Raw genomic sequence first — 19,443 nt, forward strand, 5'->3', positions numbered from 1 at the left:
GCCAATCCAACAAGGCCACCATTCGTCGGAATTCCACCACATAAGCCATGGTTTATATCGAGAAAATAAAGACGACAGTTTTTTATCGGTAAGTGTAGGCGATTCCGTTCGAGGAGAGGGCGATCTTGAGAAGTAGGTATCACTTTTGTTATATTCTTTGTTTGCTGGATGCCGTCTAGGCGTCACGCCGTTTATATTCTCGTCAATGGTATCCATCGTCCAAAAAAGTGAGAGCGGAGTGGATGGCGTTGGAGCGAAAATAATATACGGAAGACCAGTGCTGCCTTTTTTCTGAAATATAGCCATGCTGTTTAATTGAGCTGTCGGAGCAAATTTTATCCCTTACGTTTTTTTTTCTTTTTCTTTTTGTAATGCTCAGGTTACACATCCGATATGGCGCAATAAGACGCAACCGGGCTTTGTATTCCCCAAAAATTGCCAATTTAAGAAATTTTGACTGCAAAGATTTTTCGGTCAGGTTTCATAAGGTTCCAAGCCGCAAAACGAAACAACTGTATGCATGGATTTCCACAAATTAGGAAAGACCGCAAGTTGTCCGCCACTTTTTTCAATGACATTTGTCTCATAAGGCGAATGCAGGAACATGTTGCAGATATGCAAGAACATGATACCTTGCAGTGCGTTTACAGTCTTAATGTCTGAAAGTTTACCCACCGGGTCCTCAAAAGAATTTCATCGGAACATCAGACAGACACTTACAAAAGGACTCAAGGACAAGCACATGATGCACGGACAATGATAGGGTCCGGAATTAGAGACCGCGCGTTTGCAGCTGAAGAGACGGAACCCCACAAAATCTTTTCACATGGAATCGTCCGCTTTCTGTGATGATCGATTTCACTAATTCGATACGTCAAAAGCTTTGCACTGTACAATCGTATCAGTTGGATTACTTGAAAAAGCCAACATATCATTAATGTTTACTCTTTTTCAACTTGGTAAAATCAAGCTATCACTTGATAAATTAACCGTTCCAAACATTTAGCTACCGGTATGATCTCGTGAAAATTTTTGTCACTGTAATTTGCACTATTTGTACTTTATGCAACCTGGATTGTTCATGATAAGCAACCGACCGATGACATGTTTCTGTGCGTTGGATAGACGTTGAATCCCAAAATCAAGCGCGTCAGCTTTTTTCCACTCAATTGCATATATTTCCAGCTTGCTGAATATAACCAACCGAGAATAAAAAACAAAGCAACTTCGTCATATGCGGACCCTTTGACGCGTTCGACAGCGATACGTGCATACAGGTAGTTGTCTCTGCTAAATTCTTAACGCGCAAGTCAAGCGTTCATCATCGATGGATGACGAAATAATGCAAGCTCTGTTTTCATTTACAGAGAGGTTGTCTGCATCGCCAATCATTATGACCAGTGATTGCAATCGATTTGGTATTTGTCGAGTTAAAAGATAGTCTACCGTTTTAAATATCCTAAGGTCACCTGTTGAAGAGAGTCACAGGTCGTTGGTTAATCTTCCCTAGTTATCCTTGACGCCCGAGTTAATTCATTATTTACCGTAACAGAGAAGCAAAAAATAATTGGCAAAGAATCTATATCATATTACGAAAATCAACATGAGGGGCAACTCTAGTAAAAGAGGAATGAAGTATAGAGAAAAAATGGGTGCCAAAATCGTGGATAGTCACTATCGATGGCTCATCGGTTGATAATGGCATACGCTTCCAACGATGCAGCCGTGATAATAGCGTTACGGCCATACCATCTCACTTGGAGCCTCTATTGGAAAAACGTTGCTCGTCGACAGAGTCGCGCGTTGCTGCGGGAAAACGGAAGGAATAATGCATAAGCACTGCATCTGGCTGTTACTGATGACATAAGACACATGCTGTAATGTCATGTCGATTTCTTTTCAGTTGCAAAGTTTGATGGTTACAGGTCCTTGAATATTATTACTTGTAAATAGTCTTTCATGCTGTACAAGACGAAAGAAGCCACAATCAAGCGATTGAACTTTTAATGGGAATATAAAACAAATGCTACTGCGTTGTACCGTATGTTATATTACAAAATAAAAATAAAAGGAAAACCAGCACGCGCCTAGTGGATAGAAAACGGAGCATGTAAAAAGAAGAGTTTTGTCCTAATCAGTCTTGCTAGCGGTGAGAAGGATAATCATAATCGACGGAGGATATTTTATCGTCTTGATGAACAACGACTTCAAGTGGTTGTCCCATGGCTGCTCCGTGCCCCATATCGGTAGGCATACGCTTCTCTGGCAAACTGTTTGCGTCGCCATCATGGTCATTATCAACACGTAAATTATCTTCATCATCTTCCAGTCTTTGTCGGCGACGTTCTTCTTCTTCTTCCTTCCATTCTTGTCCGCGGAACGATCCTTCGATGCGCGACATCACACAGCAACCGAGGCAGTTGCCAAGGACATTGATCGAAGTTCGGGCCATATCCATGATGGCATCCACACCCATGATCATGGAAACGGCTTCCTTGGGAAGGTCGTACTGCATCAAAGTACCGGCTAGTACTACAAGAGAAGCACGTGGGATAGCAGCCACACCCTTAGAGGATAACATCAGTGTTCCCATAATGGAGAGCTGCGTGGCAATAGGCAGATTCATGCCTCCAGCCTGAGCGGCGAAAATGCTCGCCAACGAAAGATACAAGGTAGTGCCATCAAGATTAAAAGAGTAACCACTATACAAAAAAAAAAAAAAAAAGTTCAGCGTTTCATGTGGGTGACACGGATAATAAAGGGCACATACCAGGGAATGACAAAAGCGGTCAGAGCATTTGTGCAACCAAAAGCGCGCATATTTTCAAATGCTTTAGGTAGGGCGGATTCACTGGAAGCCGAGCTGAAAGCAATAAGCCAAGGTTGACCCACACTTTTGATAAAACCCAACAGGGGAATTCGACAGACGAGAAGGATAGGAAGCAGGATCAGTACAACGAAAATCGCCAGCGATGCGTACAAGGCTCCAATCAATTTGCCGAGATTGGCAAGCACATCAATCCCGTTCTCACCCACCGTCGCGGCTAGAGAAGCACCAATACCGATAGGAGCATCTGTTTCAAATCACGATGAGCTGTTATTTCCCGACTCTGATGTTTTGTGCATGATTACTCACAGTTCATTACCAAGCCCACGAATTTGAACATGATCTATTGAAAACAGAATCGCCCAAAATGGAAATTAATCAATCCCATCCATTGCCTTAAATGAACGTATTTTTCCTTTTCTTTCCTTGACCGATTCCCTCGCTTACCATGGAAAGTGATTCGTTAATTTGGAGCATGAATTTCTTGGATTTCTTATCTGCTTTCATCATGGCACAGGCAAACATGGCGGCACAGAATACGATGGCCAACACTTTGCCTTCGACGGCGGCTTTGAAGAAATTTTCGGGAATGATCATGAACATTTCGCCATACCAAGTGATTTCTTTTTCTTTTTCAGCCATCGCATCGACTTCCTGGGAATCAGCTCCTGTTAAAACCACACCATGACCCGGTTTGATAAGGTTTGCCATGATCAGACCAACGGCAAGGGCAAATGTAGTGACCACCTCGAAATACTAAAAGAAAGACAATGTCATAGGTACTAAGTACAGTGTGGAAAAAGTCATAGAAAGAACAGAAAAAAAAAAGAACTTACGATAATAGTCTTGATAGCAAGTTTGCCAACTTTGCTCACATCGTCGCCGTGACCTGGTTACACAAAGGCCAAAAAACCCAGAAAAAGGACGTTTCGAGATCAAAAAAGATGTACGATGCAACGTGATTGGATAAGCAGAACCAAATTACCTGCAATACCCACCACCAGGGTGGAAAATACAAGAGGCGTGACGATGATGGTAATCATTCGGATAAACGCAGTGCCCAGAGGTTTGATTTCTTTACCAAATTCTGGAGCAAATCGACCCACTATAATACCGAGCACCATGCCGAAAATGATCCAGAAGGTGAGATTGGTTCGACGCTCCAGGTATCGCCACACCTTGGCAAAGGGTCCAATCACGAAATAACATGCATTTTGAACTGCAGCACTCGACTTTTTAACCCATTCAGGATAACTAGCGGTTCCTTCTTCGACCACGATCTCGGTATTGGCCGCTTTTTCTTCTTCTGATCGTCTGAATTTCTTTGGTATCAGGTTCATGTTGTGTCGTCAGTAATGGTAAAATATACAAATGAAGACCAAGAAAGCAAAGCGAAGCACCAAAAAAAGTAAAAATAAAAGAAAGGAAAAACAGGGTCAAAGGACAAATCAGTCGCTATTAAATAGAAAAGGAAGAAAAAAAAATACGATTAAGCATTTAAACGGTATGTGTTGCAAGTTTTTCTTTGCCAACGATTAACTTTTCCCAAGCAATCGCAAACAGACTTGATCTGAATACAAGATGGCCAATTCTGGCAATTTCTATTCCATCCTGCAACGGGTTGGATCCATTCTCTTTCTTTTTTTGTTTGAGTTACATGACACCAAGCGAAATTTTGGCATCATATGATCTGCCGGAAGATGAAATTGACTATGGGAAAACACGATAAGCTTTTTTATTTTTTATTTTTACACTGCATCTAACAAAGATACAATGTTTGCAACTTGACAATATTGGTAATTTCTCGACGACCCTTGAGCCACACCCTGAATGTTGGCATCTTGCTGGCTTGTTGATCCCCAATCGCATTATCTCGTGGTTGAGCATTTGAAGAAATTGAATCTGACACGGATGAATCAGAACGAGACATCGTGTCTGTGTGACCCATCTCCTCCAATAGATAATTAGCAAACACAATGAGATAGAAATAACGCACAAGGTAACTGAGAGCGACCTTGCGCATGGCGCCCCACTGCTTGGAGTTTTGATCTGGGATAGCTTCCAGGCGGAGCTTGTACTCGTAGATGGCTTTCCGCAAATTCTGCATATGGTCGCACATATCGATGGCTTGATCCGTGAGACGTTTAGCCAGTTTGCCATACGTCAGAACGCTCACCAATTGCAGGACTACCCGGTAATCGCCTCTCAAATAACGATCCTTTTCATCCAGCTGGCTGGACTCTTTCTCGGTCAGATCCAATGACTCTACAGTGAAGGATTCTTTCATTCTGGAAACGGCTTCATTGTTCAGAATCATGGACATCAAGCAGGCCATCACCATACCCGTACTGGTGCGTCCGCGGCTAAGCAAGAAAAAATTATCGAAAAAAGATTCTCGTGTGAATTTTTCTGAACCGTGCGATCTTTCATTGGATTGAGGTTGCACTTACCCCATTTGACAGTTGAACAAGACATCAACGCCCGCGTTGGCTTCTTGCATTCTACGAATGAGCTGATCAAACACATCCGGGATCGGAGCTTGTTCATCGGTACTAACCAAATGTAGATTAAATGATCCTGTTCATTCCATTGTCCATTTTTCTCACCCACTCCCAATATCTCCACTTTTTTTTTCTTAACTCACATTGGTACACGTAAATAATCCACCTGGTATCCTTCATCAACAATAGATTGGAAAACTTGGCTTGGTGTTTCCACACATTCGCTGGGTACAGTTTCCCACACAGGCTGAGATTTCAAAGCAAGGATTAGTACAAAAGCGTCAATTCGATGTATTGATCCGGATCATTTACCACAAGAACGTATCCGTCATTCGTTAATTCTTCATCGTGTAACAACATTCGTCCATCGTAACACTTGATTTCCTCAAGAGCGTCTCTTCGCATACGTTCTTCCATATCTTCCACACGTTCTCGAGCGATACCTGTTGTTTCCAGATTCTTGATGGGATCGGAAAACAAACGAAGTACGTAAGGTCGTTTGTTCACGTATAGAACCGGTTCTTCTCTCAAGCAAGTCCATTGAACACGACGTTTGCCACCGGGTCCTGCATCCATGGCATTCAGTACAGCTCGAACGGCGTCTTTGCTCGGCATGGCACATCCACAGATAAACGGAGCCACACGGTCATCATTGGCGTTTCTCTGCTTGTCAGCCAAAAGGCCACTTAGCTGGGCGGTTAATCCTCCGTTCTTGATACAGTTCTTGATTTCTTGGACTTCAATGCGGCGATAGTTGTATACACCTGGAATATTTTCCGTGAGATTGGTATTCTGGCAACCGGGAAAAGCGTCGTGTTTGAGAATCGTTTGCTGTGCAAGCACCTGCCCGCAACGAGCATTGACGACCCGCATCACTTCACTCGAAAGAGCCACCCCGTCACCCTCCAACGATTTTTCTACCGCTACAATGAGCTCCATTTCTTCCGATCGTAGTTCGCACAAAATAGAACCGAGTTCAGCGTGGCGATTCATCCATTGTTCAAACGTTTCCGCCATTTCGGTTTCGCCAGGTGCCATACTGTCGAGATATGCCTGGAAGCAGATGAGGAGGAAATAGCGTTCCAACGCCACGATGCCCCGTTTGATAATGCGTTTACGGTTGTCTTGATCATGCACTTCGTTTTCTGCTTGCAGATGAGCGGCTTCAATGATATCACGCAGGTTGACAGTATAAGCACACTGGTCAAGGGTGTAATCCACGATAAGCTTGTTCTCTAAACCACGATGGATGACACGCAACAAACTGTTGATGATCTGATAGTTCAACCGTTGCGATTTCATGACTCCCTCCTGAGGGTTACCGAGCGTGTTGGGTCGCAACCAGCGGGTCAGTAAAGTAGCAATGGCAGTACCTGTGTAAATTTGATGAATAGCAAGTTCTTTATCATTATAGAAAAGCAAACCAAAATCAATTATTACCTGTTGTGGATCGACCATAGCCTACTTGACAGTTTCTGTAATTTGTAATGTTGAGTTAGTCCAATAGCCAAAAAAAAAAAAAGTAAAGAAAGTATTGGTTTGTTGGTGATTTAAAAGTGGTCTGCACACTTACAAGATGATGGCTGTCTTGGAAAGGTCCACCTTGGTGATAAGATCTCGGAGCACGTCCAGGCTACGCCATTCCGGCACTTTCTCGGCCGTGATGGGCACGCGATGATAGTCGACCAAAACGGCCTCGGATGCATCGTCTTCAGCCAGTTCTTCGGCCAGTTCAGAACCGACGCGATTCATCACGTCACGCATGGTAACAACGTTTTCGACGTCCACCTTTTCCCAGCGAGCACACATGTGGCCTTCACCGTTTTCGTTGTGCAACAAGATGCGGCCATCGTAATTCAATACTTCTCGAATGACGTCTTCTTTTAGTCGATCTTCCAGCTGCTCCAAGCGCGCGCCAGTGATGCCCTTGTAAGCACGAATATTTCGGAAAGCATAATACTGATCGCGAAGTACATAGGGAATGCCATTGATGTAAATGACCGGTTCTTCTCTCAGGTTAATCCATAAGACTTTGTCGTTGCGAGGTCGGTCGGTTAAAAGACGGCGGATGACCTGGCGCAGTCCTTCAATGGTTGGCTGAGCAACGCCATAGACGTGGGTGTTTTGGATACGTCGGAAATTGGAAGCTCCCTCGATAGCATAGGTATTAGGTTGCGGGTTCCCCGACGGGGTCATACCAGGTGTGTAGTAAGGCGAAGCGTGCACCAAAGCTCGCTTACCTTGCGAAGGATCTCGTTCATCGCAAAGGTAGTTGTGATGCCAAAAATCGACCTTTAGGATGGTTTGTGATCGAAGAGCTACGCCACCTCGTGTCTAACAAAAGCGGATGCGAAACAGTTAAAAAAAATGATCGCGCCGTACTAGCCAGACGTCAAGAGGCTATATACCTTGACAATCAAGTCATGCGTTTCGTTGGCGACAGGATGAGAAACACTGTCTTGGTAGGTCGACAGGGTGCGCTTCTGAACAGCAATCGATCGATTAATATTTCGGCTATTTTTATGATGGATCAAGCTCGACAAGTCTTCGACGGGTCGGAAGTAATAAAGTCTTGGACCCTTTCGTCTCATATTTTGTAGCATGGTCCATGTCTCTGTTCGTGTCTTGACCCAAGACGAAAACCGAATTTTGAACCGCGTGTCGGCTGATTCATTGATGTAGGCAGTGAAGCACAGTAAAAAGAAGTACCGTTGCAAATCACCCGATGCCTTTTCCAAAAACATGTCGTTCAAGTCGTTGGAAGTGGTTTGACGGATTCGATTGGTTAAAATACTTTCGCGCAAGTTGATGACCGTGTCGGCTACGACAATGGAAAACATTCAATTAAGCATCATGGGCAATTCACTAGCCAATCAATATAGATAGGACTTACATCGATCGATAATTTCATCGAGCATGCGCTTGCTAAAAGCACCGCTATCAAGCACGGAGGTAAGAGACACAATCGATTGGTAGTTGCCCGTAATAGCTTCTTTCAGGCTTTCGACCACTTCGCCTCTATCAAGAGCCCACTCTATCGCTGAATGAGGTGCCATTTTTGATCCCAGAGCTATAAAAGATACTGGATCAGAGAGGCTGTTTCAAGTCGTACATTTTAACCTTACCTTTTTCGAGGACATAAACGAGACGTAGCAAAGTACGATTTTTGCCTGCTTCCTCCAGTCCGCGAACAATCTCGGACGATTTTGACGAAGGATATTTCCATCCCGCAATAGGAAAAGGGTCCGGTAATCCGCGCGCAATCAGCTGCGTACGTCTCAAGATTTGGGCAATAATGATGCCAACCGTTGCTATGTAAACTTGTATGAGCGGGCTATGCCGGGGGAATTCAACGACTTGTTTCTTTTTACTTACTTCGTACGACACCCATGCCGCAGTTAAAGATAAGTGGGTCGGTTGGTTCGAGGCTCTTGATGATATTGACGTATTCATCAAAATAATTGTCTTCCGGTGCTTGTTCAGGAGAAATAGGAATACGGAAATACTTTAGACGATATCCCTTTTCTTGAAACGCCTGAAATACTATGTCAAGGTATTAGTTAATTTCATGGCAAAATTTTTACATTTTGCGTTGCCGATGGATTCATAGTGCACCTTCTTTGGGAGTTTGTACTTCATCGGCGGCAATATAGCAAGGGACAATTGTACCATCCGCTATATGATACAATGAGATGAATGATCCTTTGTTAGCTTATTGGCGATTATTGCGGCACGCATCTTTGGGACTTACGGAGTTCATCGTGGACTAATAGTAGTCCGTCCATCTTTTTGGATTCATTGAGAACATCGTGCTTGAGTCTCTCTTCGACTTTTTCCAGACGTGCAGCATTTATACCCAGAAAGGTACTCATTGTTTGTGAAGGATTGGCATCGTCACGCAGGACATAAGGACAACCATTCAAGTAAATGAGCGGCTCTTCACGGGTGGAAAACCTACAACAGGATCAAGGATATGAGATATGCATGTCTGAAAGAGTCACAAGATATGTTGAGACCGTACCATGTGCATGAAGCCGACTTTACACTTTTGGGGTGACAATTCATGATGGCGAGAATGGTTGATAAACCGATACTCTATCAAAATTGCCGAAAATTTCAGTTGCATGAAATGAGAGATCGATCGATCATACCGATACTTACCGTCGGCTGTGCAACACCGTAGACATTGAGCTCCGCTTTTCTAAAATTGGGAGCGCCCTGAAGATGGAAGTCAAGGTTGGTATTGGTAGCTATTGTAACATAAGGACCATATTAGATCGCTTGTCCTCACTCTGGAATCCACGGTGAATATGCATGACGGTGATGCAAAGACAAATTTGGATCCATGGTAACACAACAAATTGGTATATATTGTGCCATCTCACTCACCGCTTGAAAAATGATCCATCTTGAGAATGGTATTTCTAGTCAACACACTGCCATTTCGAGTCTTCACCACAGTAAACATTGCGTTTAATAAGGTATCCGTATTATGAGTATCAGCCCTGAAGGATTCGTCATCTTGCGAATTGTCGCTGAACAGTTGATCGGATTCTTCTGGTTCAGAAAAGGTGATATTCCTGGGAGAAGATGAGGCATAGGTGACGGGAGGAGAACTAAAGATTGAGATATAGAAGCCCTTTTTAATCGTCTGTTCGCTTTTATCATACAAGGAGACTGAGCCACGCAATGGATGGGTTTTACATACAGCGGTGGAGGCACAAAGGCTTGACATTTTATTAGTTCAGGTTCATTGTTTGTTGATCCATTGTTTAGCAAAGATAACTTTGGTGTCGATCCATTCGACAACTTTGGATAGGAGTCGCCAGACATTATTAGAAAAAAAAGAAAAAAATGAGAGTCGAGAGATGGAATGAGCAGTTTTATATTCTGTCCGCGGGATAATTCCATGGATTCAACCCGCTTCATCCCGTCCACCATCGCCAAGTGATGTAGATGGAAAATTGACCAATCACTATCGACCTGTGTCTTGGAAGCTCTCAACGTGGCGGGGATTGAATAGTGGTTTGGAACCAGTGAGGAAGTCACAGCAAAGCAGTAGTCGCCTTCGGGGTTAGGTTTCTTGCTTTTGGTATTCTTTGGTGTAGATCTAATGAATGACGGAGTATCTATCCTTGTCGCAGTATTCCTGATTCTTTTTGCCCTGCGATGGATGCTTGGTGGGTGAAATTTGACTCGACTCGAATTCAACAGCCGTGACTGAACTACATCGGTTTTTCAAACGTAGGTGGTGCACAGCCGTCGATTGGGCAGCAAGGACAGCGTCGACCAACATCTAGACGTATGCAACACCGTGTGACGCCTCAAATGGTGTGTTCAGATAAACCTACTTAAGCATCTGGAGCTGTAGCACTTATCGATTATTTATTATAGGTCGAAATGGTGCGCGCCATGTTTCCAGATATCCCTATACCCGCCATCGTGGCCGATTTACAACGAACAGGATCCGTCGAAACGACTGTGGATAATGCGTTGCGTGATGGAGGATTGCCTTTGGTTAGTTTACAGATAAAACGATTATGTTTTACAGTGGGTTAACATGCGTCGACAGCCTTCTGTTCCTAGCTCTTCAGGTTCATCGACACCGGGAGCGAATGGTGGTGATTCGGGATCATCAACGGGTGCATCTACCAAGTCAGCAAGCCATTTAAACTTGATGCAACGATACAAGTTGGATACAAAGGATGTTGATAGTGAAGCTTTGGCCGAGCCTCCGAAAGTGTGGGAATCTAGCCCTGAAAAGCGAGAAGAAATGCTCAGGAAGCGTAAAGAGTTCATGGTGCTACAGGCGAGAAAGTAAGTCTCAGGAACAATTTATGGCTGGAGGTGAGGTAAAAAATTCATGCTTTACTACCATTACTAGGAAATTGCAAGAGCAGCAACAGAAAGCCAAAGCCGAGGCAAACGCCAATAAGGGAAACGAACACAATAATGGATCCTCAGAAGGTAGTCGCTTGGCAGCAGATTCTGGTGAAAAATCAGTAGAAGAAGTGAAATCAGTTGCTCCCGAGCAAATATCACAGCATATGCTGCAGGCATGAATAAGAAAAGAAGATGCACAAGGGTCCTGCTTAGATGACAACTTGTAGGTCCAGACGATCTTGCAACCCCCTAAAAAATCCGCATTAAAATACACACTTTGATTTTCGTTGCTTGATTTTCTTGCAGTGGGATGGACTCTATAAAATGATGCGATCACACGACCCGCCATACTGAGTGCAATGAAATCATTGTAGACTGAGAGTTAGAGGTACGATCACGGCAAATGGATTTTATGAGAGCGTACAAACGCACAATACGTTGCTAGGACATCTAATGCATTTGATAAATATCAACCAACCCCGCGGCTTTAATGGCAAATAGTTGTTACAAATTGGGCAGTGAAGACCGGTCCTGCAATTATGATAAAAAAAAAGAGCTCGTTCCTCGGGGTAACAAAAACCCGTGAGAAGTTTACAGGCACAAAAACTACATCCACATTTTGCCATACTTCACATATTGCTCTTCAATTTTATTCCATTTGACTACATAACAAGCCGTACACCCGCTGTGCAATGGATGCCACCTGCTACTGGATGTCGCACTCTTCCCTTGAGCGACATTCGTCAGACAAAAAGCCTAACGCAATACGGCATAACCTGGGCGAGACTCTTGATGGAACTTTGGTATATTAATGTCAATACTCTGGCATACCATGAAACACTTTTAATGAACAAAGCAGCACTTATTGACCCCCTCCGTTCTGTCCCGCCCAAGGTTATGATAGATCTACAAAGATGTGTGGGAATGTTGGGTATTTAAAAAAAATGAGTTAGTAAGCTCTTTGGTTGATTCAAATTTCGTTGAGATATTTTACCTTTGATGTTTGATGCAGCAGATACCGAGGGCTTCCCGACCGAAATAAAGAAAGGATACAAATATAAAAAAAAAAGTAAATACAATAGGTGCGTCTGTAAAAACCCCCTAAAAACCCTGTGGGAAAAAAAAGGAGGAAAAGACTGCAAGAAGACTATTCACTAAAATACAAAATACATACTACAACTACAAAATAAAATGGTCGGGAAGAAATATCGAAGGCGATACCACGGGCAGCAATCCATATGAGAGGAACCTGGGGAGGACGCGTCAGCGTTTCCCAATGAAAAAGAGAGTCACACCACCGACGATGCCTTTGACGACAAAAACCGGTTTGGCCACATTTGAGCGCGAACAAAGTAGAAAGATTTGGAGGGATGGATGACTTGCCAAGCGAAAAGAAAACCGGAGAGAAAACCAAAAGCTAAAGAAGGGGTAGAGAAAAAAGAACGTGAGTTTTTTCTTGTCGAAAAACGAATAGTCACATCACACAAAAGGTACCTTTTTGATAATACTCGACTTGACCGGTTACAGATAGACGCCGGATACACCATAGTCTGGATGATGGATGATGGATGTGGATGCGGGTGAGGATGCAATGATAGTGAGGGCTTTTCAGGTAAACGGAAAGAGGGAGAAAACCAAAGGAAAAAGAAAAAATTGAAGACAAAATGAATGAGTTCCCATGGATGAAACAATAGTCACTCTGCCAATGCAAGAATGATGATCAGGTCAACCACATGGGCCAAAAAGTGGAACATTTGCGGTTGGTTTACCTTTAAATCAAACATTGTGCCGAAAGAAAATATGTATACGGACCACACGTAAGCTTCTTCTTCGATGCGGAAAAGAAAATTGCTTGCAGAAACAGTTAAGCGGCGGAATATTTTTGGGGCGGTGGTGTCAGCTTGAGCAGGGCCAAGATATTGATGTGGTCAGAAGTGCCGGTAATTTGGAGCTGGAGGCCAGATATCGATAGTTTTCCCGAGTAAAAATAAAAGAAAATAAAACTTGCGTCAGTAAAAATCTCACAAAAAACCCTGTGGCGAAAAAAAGAGGGAAGACTGCGAAAAGAATACTTACATGAAAGACGATATCAAGAGTAGGAATCCAAATGAGGGCAACATGAGGAGGACGCGTCAGCGTTTCCCGATGAGAAAGAAAGAGAGCCACACGACCGAAGATGTCCTTTGACGACAAAAACCGGATTGGCCACAATCTGGTGCCCGAACAAAGTAGAAAGGTTTTGGAGGGATGGATGGCTTGAATGGCTTGCCAGGCAAAAGAAAACCGGAGAGAAAACCAAAAGCTAACGACAGAATAGAGAAAAAGGACAGGTAAATTTTTTCTTGACGAAAAACGGATAGTCGTATCACACAAAAGGTACCTTTTTTCATAATAATCGAATCGACCGGATCAGATACACGCCATAGTCTGGATGATGGATGCAATGATAGTGAGGGATTTCCAGGCAAACAGAAGAGATGCAAAACTAAAGAAGAAGAAAAAATTCGGACAAAAATATGTGATTTTCCATGGATGAAACAATAGTCACCTCACTGATGCATGAATGATGAGCTACACAGATCGAAGCATATCTGTTCCATGTATCATTCGATTACTGAAGAGAATGAAAGGGCATATACAGTATAACTGACAGATAACCCAAATTAAATGATGCTACAAAACACCAGATCGTCGTATCGTCAATCACCTTTCTTCAAAAAAGAGCTCCACTCACATTTTATGTGAACGGCGACGATACTCTGTTTGACCACAACTGGTGCAAACGGCATCTTGCTGCTGATTGTTTCGCCTATTATCGTGAAAGTGGGCAGCGAGGCATGGTTGAAAGATGAAAAAAAGGTTTAACAGGTCTTGATAACTTAGTGTAGATCATGTGATTTACAAAATCGCTAATTTTTCAAAGATTTTGACTACATAATATGACTGTTTATGACATTTTCAACTTTTTGTCCATATGACATTTTCCTCTTGTTGGCTCTTCAATTTGTGGCATTTTTGCGTTTGTAAGACTCTTTTCGTTTTCGATTCCCCGGAAAACTAGATCTCAAAGGGAATAAAGCAGATGCAGAAATAATTGAATGACCGAAATTTCAGCGTAGGATGCTGCAGTTTGGACCAAACTCTTTAACTGCACTCGACATGGGTACGAGTGTCTACTTCCTCCTTAAACCTGTATACTTCTTTGCGCCGACTCAGTTTAATGGTCTGAATTCCATTTTTTCTTATTATTTTGACAGTACGGATGGTCATATGGGAATCATCTGTTCCGGTGCGTTCGTTTGTCCCGAGTCGGGAAAACTAAGGAAGATGTGGGTTTCAGCAGAATGATGACTGGATCCCAAGGTGCAGGTGCGACGGAGTCCATAAATTCATCACATGCATATTAAACTGAGACATCGCGCCAAAAAAAATAAATAAAAAAATATTAGATCAAAAGAATTTCAATGACTGCGCCACGGTGAGCAATGTTGATTAAATGTTGCTCAACCGAGCGGTTTACTCACCACTTTTAGCAAAAGGGTGCATCAACTCAACAGTAGCCAACATTAAAAATCGAAAGAAAATTCAGAGTCACGAACAAGGGCTTAGAGTATATATCAACTGTGAATTTTAATCAGTAAATCATCAAATGGTAACATAAAAAGTGAAGAACAAATGGGAAAAAAACCAACGGATCAATTTGTATGTACAGTGCAATGCGAGGAAAAGAGAGAGAAAGAGAGAAAAGATAGAATTGAACCGGTAGATCAAGGAGATCCAATCCGAAGATTATCATGGCGATGAATAAGGTTTTTTTTACATACAATAAAAAATTATGCCAAGTAAAAAAAGATATGATACATATGTAAATCCGTTGAATGATGTCAAGCCAACAGGGCAAGTAAAGAATGTCTGACGGATGACAAATACCGACGAACAAAATCAGGACATCAGATCATGTGTGATGTCTGACATATCGTGAATCTGCTTCTTTTTCCCGTCGATGCCCGTTGCTGGTTGGTGCTACAGCATGGCCGTTTCGGTGTGATGAACCAGAATTGTGATGATCTGAAGACGAGGATTTCCTGGCTTTTTCCTGAAGCAGAAGTACGTCAGCAACACGACTTTGGAATGCCAAGCAAAATAATTGATTCTGTGTGTTACTTACAACAGCGTCGGAGATACTGTATACTGCGGCAATGTCACTGACAATAGCTGGATATCAAAAGAGTAACAAAAAAGAAAAGAACTGGGTTAGGCCAGATAAAAAAGCATGACACAACATTGCGTACCTGTCAAAAGTTCAAACTCTTGCTCCAATGTCTGTCCCCAAATGGTATCGGTGCTTTCAGGAAAATCCACTCCCACCGTTTGATATCCTAACAAGATACATGCGGCTGCCACCATTTGCGGATGGTAAATCAGGCATAACGGTTGTCGTAAACTTTGAATTCATAACATAAGCATACTGGCCGCGGATCAAATACACACATCCCAGAAACAAAAACACCTTACCTATCATTGGCAAACGCCCATGCGTACTGAGCAACAAGCGCCGGTGCTGTATATAGGGACGATGGTAATAAGTTGTAACGATCGAGTAGAGAAGCATCTTTTTTAATAATTTACCATCGACTTCTTCAGCAAATTCCAGGATCAACTGATGCGGATGATCGACTGACAGATCAAAGCAAAGCGTTTCGACCAAAAACTGTTCATACCAGAGAATCGCTTCTTGCCATTGTGCATAGATCTACACCAAAAAATTTAGCTGCATTGATACCAATCGCCACAACTACTGTTTTGGATTTAAATCTTCCTTACCTTGCCTTTCTCGTCACTGTGAGTTTTTCGACTAATGATACACGCAGTAACCACGTCTTTCAGTTGCCGCGAGGATTCTTCAACCTTGCCCGCAAGGTAAACACACGTAGCAGCAACATACTGTTTACAAGATAAGTTACACACGCCCGCCATTTTTACATATCCGTCCATCAAATTAAATATTCACCAACCTCATAATCATAACTTTTGAAAGAATTCCGCGCATAAAATCGATGGAAATATGACGTTGCCGTTGCTATAGTCACTTGGGGACTGCCGAACGACCCTTTAGCGTTAGACCCATGCCAATGACCCACTGTTTCGTCTTGGGGGAGTTGTTTCCTTCAACACTTACACTTCCAGACGACAGCCTATAATTTGAATGAAGCAGCAACCTCGTAATCTCGATAATCGTTCTTCCTCAAAAGTCATGCCATCATTGACGATGGACGGCATCTGGTAGAGCTCGTCTTTTGTGAACAACCACTGTACGCAATACGAGGATCAGTATCCGGATGCACAAAGTTATGTATCTGGATGATATCATATAAGTAGGTTACGGTGGATAAAATTACCTGATTCATGAAATGCTGTCAGTAGATCTGTTGGTCGGTCGAAAAGAAGTCTATGTGCGCTTGAGCCCCAGAAAGTCCTGCCAATTGAACTAAAGAGTTGTTCTTTGGAAATTCGACTTTTAAAACCCCGTCAAATAATCATTCACGGCCTTAAATTAACATGCGCACGGTAGCTGCAACCTATTCATCAATCCAATGGTGTTTAAAAATACAATAAAAAATAACACAATTGCATATTGTGTATGCTACGTCTGAGTACCCTTGATTGTTTTTTTGTATGTTTTTCTACTTAACTGACCTCTCAAATTGGGTCAAGTCGTGCCTAACAGCACCCCGTCATGCTTTGAACCCGAGATATGTTACAGAAACGCATATGCTGAACAGTTGGACAAATATAACAGTATCAAATGCTGTGCTATGATTAAATTTAAAGATGCTGGATTTAGCATGTAGCGTTGTTCCCTGGCTGGGCGGAAATTCAAGGAAGAGGGCTTGATGACGAATTCGTATGTCCATGATTTGTCCACTTTTTCGATCGCAACACAACTGAACAGTCTAAGAATATACCTTAAAAGTAATCTGGCACGAATTCATGAAATTTTATCGCATAAAAGGGAATGTGTAAAACTGATAATGTATTTAGCATGTTTGAGTGCATCCTTGCATGTTAAGAGTTTTAAAACAGAAACAGTACATCATCTTTGAGGCGGCCATCCAACTTGCTGACAGCAGAGGCGGCAACGTACAAACCAATTACCCAATATAATCCTTGCGAAATAAATTGGATGTGAACCAATGGTTTATTCAGGATAGCAAGTTGAGCAACCCCCTTTCGCTTGAGAGGTAAACCCTTGTATAATCCCTCGCCACCTTCATCAACATGCTGGAGACAGTCAATGTCACCGTACTGTAAGCGATCGAGTTTTTAAATCGCTGACTCTTTAGCTTATCGTATTTTGCTTTTGTCATCAAATAACGATTGCAAAAGTTGAAGACAAGAGCATAAATTTGGTGCCAGATTGTCATGGTGGCGCCAAGGGTCTATGATACAAGGCTATTAACCGCTTTGAATGACTTGCAGGTAGTTGGATACGATTGTGGGAACCCTTGTTTGTGCAGAGCACCCATGCTAGTATAAATGAAAAAGTCGCTTGGTTGAGGGCCGGCCGACTAGGTTTTCTGCAAATCGATTTCTTCTTATTTTTACAAATGAAGCATCTTTTGACTCTTTGTGCCATTTCGATGGCCATGCTTTCAGTGATCCGCGCTGAAGATGAGGCGACCTTCCCCAACGATATGTTCTTCCACCATCATCCCAGCAAGGCGTATGCCATGGCTGTTGCTATGGAGGAAGAGGGTAAAATAATACACCGCATTCTAACTGAAATCCATGTGATCACTGATCCTTACGAACACGTTTAGGAGATCCTTTTGCTCGACACTTATTCGAAGCTTCCAACGACTATGCTGGAGCTGACACTGAGCAACAAGGAAACTGGGAAGGTATTCACGAAGGATTCGCTGCATCCACAGACCAGTCCGGTGGTGATAAGAGTAAGAACCCCGGCCACAAACCCGGCCAGAATCCCACCAAGCAGCCGACTCATAAACCTTCCAAGCAATTAAACAAACCTCCATCGCAACAGGCGGATAAGAAGCGACCTTCCAACAAACCTAAACCGAAACCAACGCAGAAGAAGCCCCAGGCCTCCCAGAAGGCTAAACCCAGCGCGAAACCCGTGCAGTCTAAACAGGCAAGTCGCTCAAAGCCTCCGTCTAAGCCTACATCGGTCGCCAAAGGCAAACCCAAATCGAGTGCTGCGGCCGCTCAACCTAGCTCCCAGCCTGGCGGTGGTGCACCCTTCATGTCGAAGTCGATTGCTCAGCCAAGCGGAAATCCTGCTCAGCCTACTGATGAAGGCAGTCCTCAAGGCGCTCAAGGCGGTCCACCTTCATCTGACCGCGAAAGCAAGCATCCTACCCGACCTGATCTTCACGGTGTTAGTTATAATGCCAACGGCGGTATTGTGCTTCCTCAAGGCAAAAAATTTCCTCCAGCCGCCGCCTACGCTGCTGGCGATCCCGCCGATTCACCTTACAAGGATGAGCAACGTCAATCGTCGCCTGTCGGAACCAAATCGGAAGGCGATGAAAGTGACAAGGATTCGCATACTGGTCGACCTTATGTTTTCAGTGACGGCAAGGGATGGCAACGGCGCTCTACCGGATACGAGCTTTATGCCGCCGAGGATGGTTACGCCGGATACAGTGGTATCCGCCTTGCTGCTCAACCCGATGAAGCTGATTCCGCCTACACACAAGGTGAAGCCACTTTCTACGATGCCGAAGGCCATGTTGGCATTTGTGGCAAGCACTGCAAAAATACAGATTTGGTCGCCAGTGTGAATACGGAACAAATGGGTGAACCCCACTCGAAGAAGAACCCCAACTGTGGAAAAAAAATCGAAGTGACCGGTTCCGAAGGCAATAAAATTACCGTAACTGTTGTCGATATCTGCAAATCTTGCAAGCCCGGTAAGTTTTGAAGGGTCTATTTTTTTTTTTATGCAGATTCCCCATTCACAATAACATTTTGTTTGTATTTGTGCAACATAGGCGGCCTTGATTTGAGTCCTGCAGGTAAGAAGATGCTAAGGACTTCCAATGACTTCCAATGATTTATGATATACTGATTTTTTCTCTCCTTCTTTAGCTTTCGGAAAGCTTGGTGATTATAGCCACGTCGCAGTTCCCATTAAATGGAAATACGAATCTTAAAAAACCAATGATATAAAATTGTTACACTTTAGTCAATAAATCCTATCTGTCTGTT

General features: G+C 43.2%; 5 protein-coding genes across 5 annotated transcripts; 2 read left to right on the top strand and 3 right to left on the bottom strand.

Moving 5' to 3' along the window:
* Nucleotides 1-1,867: 1,867 nt before the first annotated feature.
* Nucleotides 1,868-4,374, bottom strand: BYT42DRAFT_579936 (Sodium:dicarboxylate symporter family-domain-containing protein). Its single transcript, XM_051569443.1, has 6 exons — nt 3,813-4,374; nt 3,664-3,716; nt 3,275-3,583; nt 3,137-3,170; nt 2,771-3,074; nt 1,868-2,702 (listed from the first exon to the last, which is right to left on the bottom strand). Exons 1-6 carry the CDS (start codon nt 4,165-4,167, stop codon nt 2,144-2,146), a joined length of 1,614 nt encoding a protein of 537 aa, XP_051420353.1. The 5' UTR covers nt 4,168-4,374; the 3' UTR covers nt 1,868-2,143.
* Nucleotides 4,375-4,541: 167 nt separating this feature from the next.
* BYT42DRAFT_537005 (inositol hexakisphosphate-domain-containing protein) lies at nt 4,542-10,063 on the bottom strand (the record flags this gene model as incomplete). Its single annotated transcript, XM_051565497.1, has 15 exons — nt 4,542-5,190; nt 5,278-5,379; nt 5,472-5,575; nt 5,641-6,701; nt 6,769-6,803; nt 6,902-7,662; nt 7,737-8,149; nt 8,222-8,398; nt 8,454-8,639; nt 8,704-8,871; nt 8,944-9,003; nt 9,080-9,282; nt 9,350-9,423; nt 9,490-9,578; nt 9,718-10,063. 15 exons carry the CDS (start codon nt 10,061-10,063, stop codon nt 4,587-4,589), a joined length of 4,383 nt encoding a protein of 1,460 aa, XP_051420354.1. The 3' UTR covers nt 4,542-4,586.
* A 378-nt stretch (nt 10,064-10,441) lies between these two features.
* BYT42DRAFT_548237 (uncharacterized protein) lies at nt 10,442-11,390 on the top strand (the record flags this gene model as incomplete). Its single annotated transcript, XM_051566001.1, has 5 exons — nt 10,442-10,508; nt 10,577-10,659; nt 10,723-10,845; nt 10,880-11,145; nt 11,213-11,390. 5 exons carry the CDS (start codon nt 10,442-10,444, stop codon nt 11,388-11,390), a joined length of 717 nt encoding a protein of 238 aa, XP_051420355.1.
* Nucleotides 11,391-14,875: 3,485 nt separating this feature from the next.
* On the bottom strand, nt 14,876-16,751 carry BYT42DRAFT_579952 (cyclin-like protein). The gene is made up of 9 exons (XM_051569444.1): nt 16,611-16,751; nt 16,391-16,521; nt 16,227-16,308; nt 16,036-16,155; nt 15,841-15,964; nt 15,727-15,772; nt 15,504-15,655; nt 15,380-15,426; nt 14,876-15,307 (listed from the first exon to the last, which is right to left on the bottom strand). The coding sequence occupies exons 1-9, from the start codon at nt 16,617-16,619 to the stop codon at nt 15,167-15,169; spliced, it is 852 nt and encodes a 283-aa protein (XP_051420356.1). The 5' UTR covers nt 16,620-16,751; the 3' UTR covers nt 14,876-15,166.
* Nucleotides 16,752-17,852: 1,101 nt separating this feature from the next.
* BYT42DRAFT_616456 (uncharacterized protein) lies at nt 17,853-19,388 on the top strand (the record flags this gene model as incomplete). Its single annotated transcript, XM_051572068.1, has 4 exons — nt 17,853-17,967; nt 18,033-19,145; nt 19,227-19,250; nt 19,324-19,388. The coding sequence occupies 4 exons, from the start codon at nt 17,853-17,855 to the stop codon at nt 19,386-19,388; spliced, it is 1,317 nt and encodes a 438-aa protein (XP_051420357.1).
* Nucleotides 19,389-19,443: the final 55 nt, after the last annotated feature.

Source organism: Radiomyces spectabilis, assembly GCF_025331425.1.
Source record: "Radiomyces spectabilis strain NRRL 2753 chromosome Unknown BYT42scaffold_11, whole genome shotgun sequence".
In the NCBI taxonomy this organism is placed as follows: domain Eukaryota; kingdom Fungi; phylum Mucoromycota; class Mucoromycetes; order Mucorales; family Radiomycetaceae; genus Radiomyces; species Radiomyces spectabilis.